Raw genomic sequence first — 12,897 nt, forward strand, 5'->3', positions numbered from 1 at the left:
GAGTCTTAAATGATCAACGATCGCAACACGTCTCATTCCAGAACATTTGAGCTGGTTTCAAGCGAAATGAGTTCTTTCATTTTCTTCTTTGGTTGTTTCATTTTTACAAATCATTTTATTTAACTTGTTTGTTAATTAAATCCAGTTTTGTCATTTAGCCTATTATTTTTATGCAACGAAGTTGCAAACTAATTTGCTCTGCGATGTGGCTGTGCCCTCACATGCAGCTCGCGCTTGAACTGCTGATGCTGAGGCGGAGAGAGAGCGCAAGAGAGCAATCGAAATCATTCATTTTTGTCTGAAAGTGTCAGTCAGGTGATGTGAACAGCTAAAGCTGTCATATTATTTGTAGTTAATTTATTATTGATGCTGATGTTAAATAATACTATTCATTTTATTCAATAATGCAATTAAAACATTTATACATTAATGCAAAACAAGTAAAAAAATGTCTTTAAAATCATCATAGGTTTCAGCTTTTGGCGATATCTTTGCCCATCGTCGATACACGATACTATCATCTATCGGCATAACCCTAGTGTCTAATTATTAAAATGACTAGAATTAGAATATTTTTAAGAATAAAATGTGTTTTTTGAAAAACAAAAAGTTTGATCCTATTATGGGCTTAATCCCAATTGTATTTTTGTACCCCTACCCCTTGGCCCTTAAAACAGAGTTTTAAGGGGAAGGCCTTCAAAATTTACATTTAAGAATTGGGACACCATTACAACACCTGGGGTCTGTTCTTCGTACGTGGATTACTCAGTTAGCTGGATTTGGATATTGACGATTTGACACGATCCAGGATCGTTTCGTTCTTAAAAGCTGATCTGAGAGTTGTTGTCATAGCAACAGTTCTGCTAGGTCAAACCTGATCGGGAGCAGGTTCAATTCATGTAAACAGGATTAGATCGGCTTAGTTCAAGCAAAGATAATACAGAAAGTATGTTCCGAATTTTGATATTTTCTTACAGTAGTAGTTATATACACTTGGGAAAATGGTACATATTTTTTAACTATATATATATATAAAGTTATAGTCATTAATAAAATAAATTAAGTTATACATATTAATAAAATGTATGCAATCTGCACCCTCGAAATGAAAGTACAAAGATTGCCACCTGGTGGTGCAAAGAGAAAACTTATTGATATGAACTTTTTAGATCGCTTACAAATTGTGTATAATAGAAATGCACAATATGTGACTTTTTTAAAGCAATAATACATTTCAGCAGTCATTAACATGTTTTGATAGTTATACCGGTGATTTGATGCTTCACAAAAGTTGCAGACGCCTTTACCAATATAAAAACGCTTTTGCAAAAAAACAGTTATTCTTTACATCGATTAAAAAAACGGCTACTATAATAAAGAAAATCTTTTCTAAATGTGGAACTAAATACACTGATATGCATTGAAATACATGATGAGTACTCTTGACACATGAAAGTGGAAAGCCTGCAGCTCACAACAAATGTGGAAGGTTATTGCGTTCAGTGGCGTAGCGGATGGGCCCGCAGGGCACGCACCGCGGGGGGGCCCCGCGTGATTAGGGGGCCCCGCGTCGTCGCGATTTTCAATAATTAAAAATCCACCGGCAACCGCAATAATCAAACTCTTGGGAACAACTGTGGTCGGAACCAAAGTTCACAGGTCTGTGTTCTCTGAACACCTCTCAAGCGGTGGACTACTTCATTCTGATTGCTTGCCGCCAATGTTGCAAACTTAGCGACTTTGTCACTAGATTTAGCGACAAATCTAGCGACTTTTTTGTGTGTTATTGGAGATTTTTTAGACTGTCATTTCTCCATACTGTACCGTCCCTACTCTTCTAAACGAGTTGCGTGTGATGCCGCCGGCCCCTCCCCCGCCTCACAGCACTGACAGGCGGCCCAGTCAGTCCTCTACAGCAGCCTCTCCCACCTGCAGCCCGAGAGCAGATCACCCCTCTGCGTACCGACGACAAATGATTTAGCACAGGCAGTGTGAAGGTATTTCCCTTGTACAGTCAAACCGATGTACTTCTTTATTTTAACAATTTAATTGGACCGTTTATTCTTTTCTTGTTTACAATCACAGATACTTTAGTGACAGTTTCTGAACTTGTTCTGAGTTTATTACATATGAGAGATTACTGCACATTCACTACACATCTATACTGACATACTGTATTCAAACAGCAATACATTTAGTTAAATAAACATGCTTATATAAAGTGTAGTGCAATTATAAATACCCCTTTATTAACCATAGGCTGTTAAACAAACAGAAACGGTATAACGTGATGACGTCAGTGATATGCAAATTGACGTATGACTAATCCCCCACCCCCTTCATCAGGGGGCCCCGTCAGCGATCCCTGCAGGGGGGCCTCCGCATTTTGCGCTACGCCACTGATTGCGTGTCATATTTAACAAGCCGTTTACTGCTAATTTGATGAAATTTTACTCACATGGATAATTGAATATTAATCAGATGATGTCATTACGCTGCTGTGCCGTCAGCCAATCGTTGCATTGCTGATCATGATTTCGAGGATCGATAGATCTGTCCTTCACAACACACGCAGCGATCTCAGATCAGTTTATCCAGACATTCTAATCTGATTCGCGAACCCGTTTGAAGAACCAAATTAGCGAGAGATCAGTTATCAAGATTAAAAGATCCAGGATCTGCCAAATAATCTTAGATCATTTAAGTGAGGTACGAAGAACGGACCCCTGCACACGTCATTATATGTCATCGTGATCTCTTGCTTCATATGAGATAGACAAATAACAGCTGCTGTAGTAATTCAAGTTGCATTCTTTTCTGGTATTTATCTTCAGAAAATCACTGAAGGCAAATATGTTATCATAATGATATAATGTGGAAATAAGATCGTAACTGTACTGTGCATTTACATTGTGGCCATATTCATCTATGTAAACACACGAAAACAACATTAACATCATAGCAGACACTGTAGAAAACTCATTACCAGCCACTAGACTTTTCTGACAGGGTATTCAAGTGTCACCGAGAGACAGAATTTTGTAAGACAGGTATTATACAGGTGTTATAATGGATTACAGATAGAGAAATTTACTTTTTTTAAGCTATTTTTAAAAAGCATGACAATAAAACATGAACGCTGTTATGAATGTATTAAAACATATATTTGTTAGTGGTAAAAAATTCATAATAATGACAAAAAAATACTAATTTGTGTATCTCCTGACTTTAGTCTGTAGCCATGCTGCCATTGTAGATGGTGTATTCTGGGAAATTTTAATACCCCTTGGTTTCGAGTGTGGTCCTGAAAAGTTTCAAGGGGTATCTAGCCCTTCCCTTGACCCTACGCCTTTAAGCTAAAGAGAACCGGGATTGGGCCATAGTGTCAAAATCTTAAAATGACAATAATATCATTTATCGCAATTGATTTTGTGCTATATATCGTACTACAAAAATAGATATCATGACAGTCCTACTTGTGCTATTTTTAAAATGTAATCAGAAAAATCTCTATTTTGGATGTTTCTTTCCACTAGTTTGAAAGGTGGCATGTAACATTGAATTTGAGTCTAAAATTACAAAACTGGCCCATGCATGAAAAAAAGAAACATTTTTGCCAGTAGTGACCTGTCTTTAAAAAATAAATGCAAATTATTTTGTTATTTTTATTATTAGAATTACTACAAAACAACATTATAGATTTTTTTTGTAATAATAGCAACAACAATACCTTACCTTTCAAAAACTTACAAAACACAGAAAATACTTTCTATTATTTAAAAAAATACAATAAAAAGTCAACTGCATTTTATTCTTGTACCATTGTCAGAGGACTTACCCAGCAATGTTGGCCATGGAGCTGAGGGCATCATAACCCTGAGCAATAGTAACACGCGGCACCTGGTCCATGGCCAGGACAGTGGCTTTGCGCTGAGACAACGTGTCCATCAGCTCAGGGTTCTGAGCAGGATAGATGAAACTGACAAGCGTGGCTCCTTCACTCATCAGGCTGGCCTCATGAACTCCTAGAGTGGGGTTCAACATGGGAGCACGAACCTGTGGCACACGGAAGGAGAGAATCAGTGGGTACATTTACATGAAACCAAGTAATCTAGTTTATTATTTGAAAGCAAACAAGATTATGATTAAGCCATTTACATGAACTGCTTTTAGAATTTTTCTTTCATGTTTATGTTCATCCTGAGACAAAATCTAGTCAAAAGTCCAAAACTATGATAAAAGTATTATTAAAGATTACATCTCTACATATTAATACTACAACAGGAATACCCATAATTTGATGAGTTTCCTTCAAGTATAGAGGCATTCACACCAAGGACGTTATTTAGGATAACTAAATATCACAATAACTATAATTGTGTTTATTTGTAACCAGCAGATCCTTAGTGTAGCTTGTGTAAACTAATCAAACAGATAATTTAGCAATCCAAAAAAATAAAAAATAAATACTAATATTTCCCCCCAGCGTTTTCAAAAGAGGTGACACAAAGGTGCTCAAACAATACTGGATACCTGAGGTACTTTTGTTTTTATACTTGGCAAGCTATGCTTTATATGCTTGGCTAGCTTGCATGTACATTTTTATAATTTCCTCCCGTGCGACAACCAATTGTTTTCAAGATCAACATTATCTTTAAATAATATTTGAAAAAAGAGCTTAGCATCAAGCAGTGTGCTTCTTTCAACTTTAAATTGCATGGGCCCTTTAGATTTTAATGGAATCTGACTGGCTGTCAATGTATTTTTCATATCCCAATGATATTGTTTCTCCACATCTTACAGCTGTGGTCTGAACTCTGCTGTTGCTTTACATTCAGAATGAGTTTTAGAACAATGAAATTATTATTATCTTTATAGTAATCATGCTAGGTGTATACGGCCTTAGCCAGATTAACGCAATCAAAGATTTTAGTTTACATGGTAATTTCTTAATCAGAGTATTGTCCTAATCATGCTAATTTTAGAATATAGTTGTCAATGTAAACATAGTGACTCATGTTTGAGGCTCAATTAGGTGAAGTAAAGATTAGTAGATCAAACAGTACCTTAAGGAGAACATCAGATGAGAAGACATCCTTGACGTCCCTGATGGTGGCTCCTGCTTTTGTGTACATGTCATCAGAGAACTTGGCAGATTCTCCCGCGCCGGACTCCACCACCACATTAAAGCCCTGCTTGATGAGAGCTTCCACTCCGGCAGGAGAGATGGCCACTCGACGCTCATTCTGAAAGATTTCCTTAGGAACGCCGACGGTCAGCTGTTTGTAAGGAATGCCTGAAGAAAATTAACAGAATCAACTCAGTCTGGATAAAGAGGTTTCCAATATGCATGGTAAATGCAAAAGATCAAAAGCAAGTTCTGCACTAGTAGTACAAGAAAATCTATTAAAATAATTTCATCCTTTCATTCATTCATTCATTTTCTGCTGCTTTTTTGGGGCTGGGTCGCGGGGGCAGCAGTTTTAGGAGAGAACCCCAGACTTTCCCCTCCCCAGACACTTCCTCCAGCTCCTCAGGGGGGATCCCGAGGCGTTCCCAGGCCAGCCGAGAGACATGATCCCTCTAGCGTGTACTGGGTCTTCCCTGAGGCCTCCTCCCGGTGGGACATGCCTGGAACACCTCCCTAGGTAGGCGTCCAGGAGGCATCCGAAACAGATGCCTGAGCCACCTCAGCTGACTTCTCTCGATGTGGAGGAGCAGCAGCTCTACTCCAAGCTCCTCCCGGGTGTCAGACCTCCTCACCCTATCCATAAGAGTGCACCCTGCCATCCTTCGAAGGAAACTAATTTCGGCCACTTGTATCTGAGATCTCGACCTTTCAGTCATGACCCAAAGCTCATAACCATAGGTGAGAGTAGGAACGTAGATTGACCGGTAAATCGAGAGCTTTGCCTTTTGGCTCAGCTCCTTCTTTACCACAACGGACCAATACATCGACGGCATTACTGCTGCACCAATCCGCCAGTCAATCTCAAGTTCCATCCTTCCCTCACTCATGAACAAAACCCCGAGATACTTAAACTCCTCCACATGGGGTAAGGACTTTCCTCCATCCTAGAGATGGCAAACCACCTTTTTACGGTGGAGCACCATGGCCTCGGACTCAGAGGTGCTAATCCTCATTAAAACAATCTATAACTTTCAAATTAATTTTTCAGTCTGGAAATTTTACAGTTGATATACATAGAGAGAATATAACAAAATATGATATTTTGCCCATTGACAACTATATTAGGAATACGAAATACAACGCAAGTTCCAACATTCCTCAAAATACCTTCTTTTTGTTCAACAGAAAAAAAAGATCTCAAACAGATTCGATACAAGTTGAGGCAGAGTAAATAATGACAACTTTCGAGTGAACCATATATATATATATATATATATATATATATATATATATATATATATATAAATATATATATATACACACACACACAGTGGTGTGAAAAAGTGTTTGCCCCCTTGCTGATTTCTATTCTTATTTTGCATGTTTGTCATACTTTAGTGTTTCAGATAATCAAACTTATTTAAATATTAGTCAAAGATAACAAGTCAACACACACCATGCAGTTTTAAATTAAAGGATTGTATTATTAAGGCAAATCAAAATGCAAAACTATTTGCAAACTATTTTTGTAACCTACATGAAATGAGTCAAAAAAAGAGTCAAGTGTGAACACTTTTAATCTCACATTACTCTTACTGCTAACATCAGACTCAAGACCAATTTTAACTCTCCATTCTGAAGTCAAAGAGAAAAGCTGTGCAATAAAGATAAGTCCTATATACGATCCACAAGTAAATCTAATCCAGCAGCTTATAAAAGGGAATTTAAAGTACCGTCAAGACCTTTGGAATGAACCTAAGGTCCCACAAAGTCTCTATGACTTCTGTGCTTGTGCTTTTACAGCTGTGTGCATTTTTACAGTAAGAAAGACCGTGTGACTTCGCAGAAACTCCAATTCTGCACTTTTATTTTTCAATATAAAAACAAAAGAAGTCAAGCTGTTAACAGAGCATGGCTGGTGTTTGGCGTGTGTAATGAAGTCAATCGTAGTGAATTTTTATGCACAGTTTTATTATTAGTTTATATGTTCTGGTCTGCAAAAGATGTGCAAACAACATGTGGTCTAGACAGGCTGAATATGTATCATGAAATCATCCAAATCATGTCCTTCTGCTGGCAGCAGGAGGTCACTTGTGGAAAATTCCACAACAGATCTATAGATAACAACATGAGCTCACGTGAATCACACACTTGAGCTGCCCAGAGGTGGTGGAACTGGGCCTCAGACAGCACAGCAACTCCAAAAATATTGGGTCTCTTTAAAGAGATAAAGCAACATAGATAAACATTTACTCATCCTCAATTGATTACAAAGCTTTAGAAGATATTTTGAAAACTTTTGGAAAACGGTAAACACTGATATACATATGATGAAACTCAAAATACAACAGATTTGATACAAGTGGAGGCAGACTAAATGATGACAATTTTCATTTTTGAGTGAACTATCCCTTTAACTGTTTGAGAAATGCATGAAGGACATTGCATTGGAATCCAAACCACAAACTAAGTGGCATTTACTGCTAAAAATAACAACATTAAATTGGTGATTTTTACAACATTCTTTTGCAGCTTGCATTTCTAGTTTGCAATTATTTGCATCATTTGTTACGCATTTGAATTATTGTTTTAATAAAAGACAACTATTAACACAGTTAATAATGTAATTCAAACAAAAACTTTACAGGAGAACTTAAAGCAGCTCTGCTTTCTGACATATAAAATGACAATGACCTTTTGCATTTGAGACCAGGTGAATATTTTGTAACATGAGCATAACGCCCACATCAAACCTGACCAACTAGCATAAAGCTTTACAACTGTACATAATTATACACTGCTGTTTAAACATTTGAGGTCAGCATTTATTAAATTTTTTTTTAATGCTTTAATTTAAAAAGTGACAGTAAAGGGATCAAGTGTATTTTTTATGTAGGCTATTTAGCAGAGATGTCCGAACTAGGGCCCACAGGCCAAAGTTGGCCCATGGTAACCTTTGATTTGTCCCGCCATCCTATCTGAGGGTGAAGGTTGGGGCAAATGTCTGTAACAGATATTGTCATGAACGTTTGTTTCTTTCATTGTTGAGCTACAAAAAAACAAACTGGAATTAAATGTTGTATATTAATCAGATTTTTTAAAATGTAAATACTGTCACTCGAAGGTAGAGGACAATGCACAATACATCGACAAGCAAATCAATGAAGAGGTCATTATAGAACGTAAAATATTTGATGGATGGATGGATAGATAGATTTTATTATTATTACAATTTAAGCATTTGTAAGTATTTCCATTTACTTTTAAATCTTAATAAATTAGCAAATTACAAAGCCAACTTTAATGTAAAAGTTTGGCATATTTCACTTTTTTGGCCATTCATAAAAAAAATTTAGGGCACCCTTGCTATATAGAAAGCTTTAAAAACAATCATGAGAAATCATTGTCATTCAGTGCAATAGACATTTTACATGCAAAAATGAGGCTGCACTATGATCCCTAAATAGCGCATGTTAATATGAACCAAATGACTAACAATAAATATATCTAAAATGAATTTTTGGTATATAAATTACTACACTGTAAGGCATTTTAATGGCATACAAAACATATGGTAGTCATTACTTTTGACCGAGTAATCAAAATTACACAGGACACATTCTACATTTATGATAAAAAGTTCTATTGTGCTGAATTTTGTGTTGATTGTGAAAAAATATTGGTTTTAAAAAATATTTATCATTAACAAGATGTGTTTTCTGAGCAATAACGACAATAACAAAAACAGTTTGAGTGATGTGACACTATAGAAATGGCTGCCAAAGTCATTTTAAAACTTCTTCAAAAAATTAATTAAAAAAATAAATACAAATCACAAATTCAAATTATATAATTTATATTACCATAACAGTAGTTTTATGACTAAGAAACATTATACTGACCATAAACTCAAATGGTGGTTAATTTAACTTCAAGACAACAATCCAGATTGTAAATAAAGTCTGGAAATGGAAACAACATCTGAGTCCCAAAAACGTTCTACAACCACAAAGCTGAAAGTGACCATAGACATGTTTCATTTCCCAGCGCTCAATCACAGACACGTTCCTGGCTCCTCAGCTGACACTGTGCAGAAATAACCCGTTCCCCCTGTCATTACCATACTGCCCCCGTCTCAAAAAAAAATGCCTGCCGTTAACACCGGCCTCCAACACACACTGTATCCAAGCAGCCAGAACGCGACACAGGTCACTAACAGCACACTCATTCATATCCTCAGACAGTCCAATCACGCGACTGAACAAGCAGAAGAGGGACAAAGTGACCTTGATGGTCACCACATGGAAACATTAGCATAATAATAATAGGACAACATTTATGTATGTCTTATTTGCTTCTGACATACTTTAAAATGAAATATGCTTAGGCAAAACAAGCAACGTTTACCCATAAGCATAAGTGTACCATACTCAAGCTCTTTCCGTTTAGTGTGATTTAAACTTAAGGAACACAAACACTCAATCACTAGTCACACGATTACAAACATCAATCATCCAAATTAGATCATGTTCAATATTCCAGCACTGTTACCTGGACTAGTGAGGCGGTTGAGGGCTTGATGTGTCCTAAAGAAGCGCACACAAGGTTTCTTCACCGTCCGGGCACATTGTAGCCCAGAGAACAGGGGGCTGGAACAGCTGCTGGCCACCACACGCAGAAGACTCGCCATCAGAGACACAAGGAGGAGCTGTGCAGTCGGAACGGCCCTCCTCCTACATGTGAAAGAGAGAAAAGAGTGAGCTGGCTGACCTATCCCATAATGCTTCACTCTGGAGCTCAGCTGTTTAGCCACCTCCAAGGTGACACACTTATAGTATGCTCTTAGTTCGCACAAGTGGGTGACTGAGTGGTTGAGGGCCTTACTAACATTATGAATTGTGACATTGCTTAAAACAATTCCAGATCAAGAACACTTTGCTTAATATAAAAAAGTCATATTAAAAAAGTTTACTAAGCAATGCACATGCAAGTAATAGTAAAGATAGTTATAATGTTACAAAAGATTCTGATTTTGTTCAATAAATAATCATTTAGTACATACAGTTTTCAAAAATGATAATCAGAAATGTTTTTGCTCACATTAGAATGATTTCTGAAGGATCATGTGAATACTTAAGTAATGATGATGAAAATGTGCTCGTTTAAATTCATTAAATCACATTTTAAAACTAGATTCAAAAGGTTTATTGTACCATTTTTATAATACTGTGGCTTTTATTAAAAAGCATCATTTTGAAAAGCAGCTTAAAAACAAGTCTTTTATTATAGATGTATACATTTATTATTTGTTTTTCCAATATATTCCAATGTTTTACAATATTTTTGACCAAATCAAACTTTTATGCGGTTTGTATATTGTACAGTAGTAAAAATACAATGGAAATAAATACATTTGCACTTATTTTCTCCAGTATCTAAAGAACATATGGCTCTTTGCAGTCTATTTGTAGAGACACAAAACAGATCAATTAATCCTCGGGGTGAAACAGTCAAGGTCGAGCTGAGGCCAACTCTGAAAAGTGTGGTGAAGTGTATTTGTTCAGCTACAGACTTTCTGATATGAAGGTGATAAGGGTTTTTTTCTCAGCGGGCCAGAGCAGGTTACACAGTAGCAGTTTACAGATTGGAAGACCTACAGGTCATTTATGGTCTTTAACACCATAAATACTGTCTGAGCCAGAATACACAATATTAATAATGAAAAAAAGCATCTTACTAAGCAAATACAGAATGAATCTTAAATGTTTTTAGTTTTCACTTAAAACAACTGTAAAAACAATGCAATAAATTGTTAATTATTAAAATTCTTTTTTATCACTAAAATTTGCAGGCATCATGATATTATTTTAATTTAAGATTAATGACTAAGATAAGATCTTTTTATACATTACAATTTGCAGAGGACACTCAGTAAAATGTTAGCTTGACAATAGATACTAAACAGATTTAGGAAAAAATAATCTGATGTAATATTAAATTAAATGTTTTAATCTTTATACTTTGGCAATCTAATCATTGTGTGCTTATCAGTTATTCCATTTAATTACTTAAAATATAAGACAATTTAGCATGATTGGCTAAATTGTACTAATTATACTACATTTCTTCATACAAATATGTATTTTTATTGCAATTAAGTAAGTTTATATTAAAATTGTTCTTTTAATTTGATGTAAACAGCATAATTATTAATAATTATCATTATCATCATCAAATCTACTGATTCTGCAACACAATAAATGCCAGATTTGTGTTAATAAAAGTTAAAGCACACCTTAAGCATGGTGCACATGAACAGTTTTCACTAACACACCAGTGATTAAACGCCTAAATTTAGCTACGTTTCCTAATATATAGACACTCAAGCAACCCACAGATAAAAGCACTGCAGTTTGATTTTGCATGAAGGCGTAGGAAACAATCAAAGCACCTATTTAATTAAAGGCGTGCAGACAGACTCTATTGGATTATCGTGCCAACTACAATCCAATTCCAGCACCACGTCAACGGAACAAACGAGTGACAAGTCTGCATCAAATGTGACCCAAAGATTACTCAACCCTTCATTAACTTTCATAATTTAAACACACGGATAGTAAAAATGAATATTATTCACTATGAAAGGAAACGGTTGTTTAACGGCGCTTGTCCTCGTGCCAACGGTTTGTTATTGGACAACGCAAAAGTCATTCATTCAAGTAGCTCAATGGCAAAGGGTTATCTGCATACATTTATAACGTATTTTCAATAGAATCATGCGGCTCAAAATAGTATTAGTTGTATATGTGATAATTAACATCCGTTATGCGCTAGTTTGTTTGTTTTTTCGGAAGAGAAACGCGGCTCTACAGAAGGCGGGCACTAGCGCCTCATTTCCCCTTCTTTTCTTTTGCTAGCATGATAGCTACACAGAAAGCCACAACTGCAGTTTGCGCTTGCATTTCGAGAACTAATCGACGCTAGCACGAATGCATTGTTTTGCCTTCAACTGACAATGTTGGTGGAGATGGATATTGAACAAGTGAAAATCTCACCGGGACGAGAGAGAGCATCAATCAGCGACCTTTGAATGCGGGGACGCGCAGCTTACAGCCGTCACCCGGAAACACTCGAACTCACCTCCGCCGGGCACCGTTTCAGTGGTTTCATTCGCCTGTCAGTCAACATATGTAAATCAGTCATGTGCTAAGGGGGCGATTCTTAACGATATTTAATAACCTGCATAGTTAAAAGGGTTCCCCACGCTTTTCAGCCTCAGCCTGCGATCCCCAAATTAACAACTCCAGTGATTCGCGACCACACTATTGGGCTTGGAGGTGCTTATAAACATACAAAAATTGCACACAAGAGTGCACAGACACCAATTTGAACTATATAAACATGAGCATATAGATAACATAAAAAATAGCATAGCCTCACTTAATGAAACTAGTTGGCACTTGTTTACAGCACAAGACTATTCTTGGTATAATTTTTTTATACCAAGGTTTTGTATACCAAACCAGGGTTGCCACAGCGGAATGAACCGCCAACTTATCCAGTATATGTTTTACGCAGCGGATGACCTTCCAGCTGCAACCCATCACTGGGAAACACCCATAAACTCCCATTCAGACTCATACACTAAGGCCACTTTAGCTTACCCAATTCACCTATAGCACGTCTTTGTGGAGGAAACCGGCACCCAGAGGAAACTCATGCAAACACAGGGAGAACATGCAAACTTCACACAGAAATGCCAACTG

General features: G+C 36.7%; 1 protein-coding gene across 2 annotated transcripts in view; it reads right to left on the bottom strand.

Annotated features, from left to right (window-relative positions):
* nnt (nicotinamide nucleotide transhydrogenase) overlaps window positions 1-12,242 on the bottom strand; it is a 64,938-nt gene extending 52,696 nt beyond the window's left edge. The window contains exons 1-4 of one of the 2 annotated variants that reach the window (XM_073934421.1): window positions 11,583-12,242; window positions 9,683-9,864; window positions 5,067-5,296; window positions 3,839-4,056 (exon numbers count right to left, since the gene is read on the bottom strand). In XM_073934421.1, the coding sequence (XP_073790522.1) occupies window positions 3,839-4,056; window positions 5,067-5,296; window positions 9,683-9,821 (587 nt within the window). In that variant the 5' untranslated portion in view covers window positions 9,822-9,864; window positions 11,583-12,242. 2 annotated transcript variants of the gene reach the window in all.
* Between the last annotated feature and the right edge of the window lie 655 nt (window positions 12,243-12,897).

The sequence above is a fragment of the Danio rerio genome, chromosome 21, assembly GCF_049306965.1.
Source record: "Danio rerio strain Tuebingen ecotype United States chromosome 21, GRCz12tu, whole genome shotgun sequence".
Taxonomy (NCBI): Eukaryota; Metazoa; Chordata; class Actinopteri; order Cypriniformes; family Danionidae; genus Danio; species Danio rerio.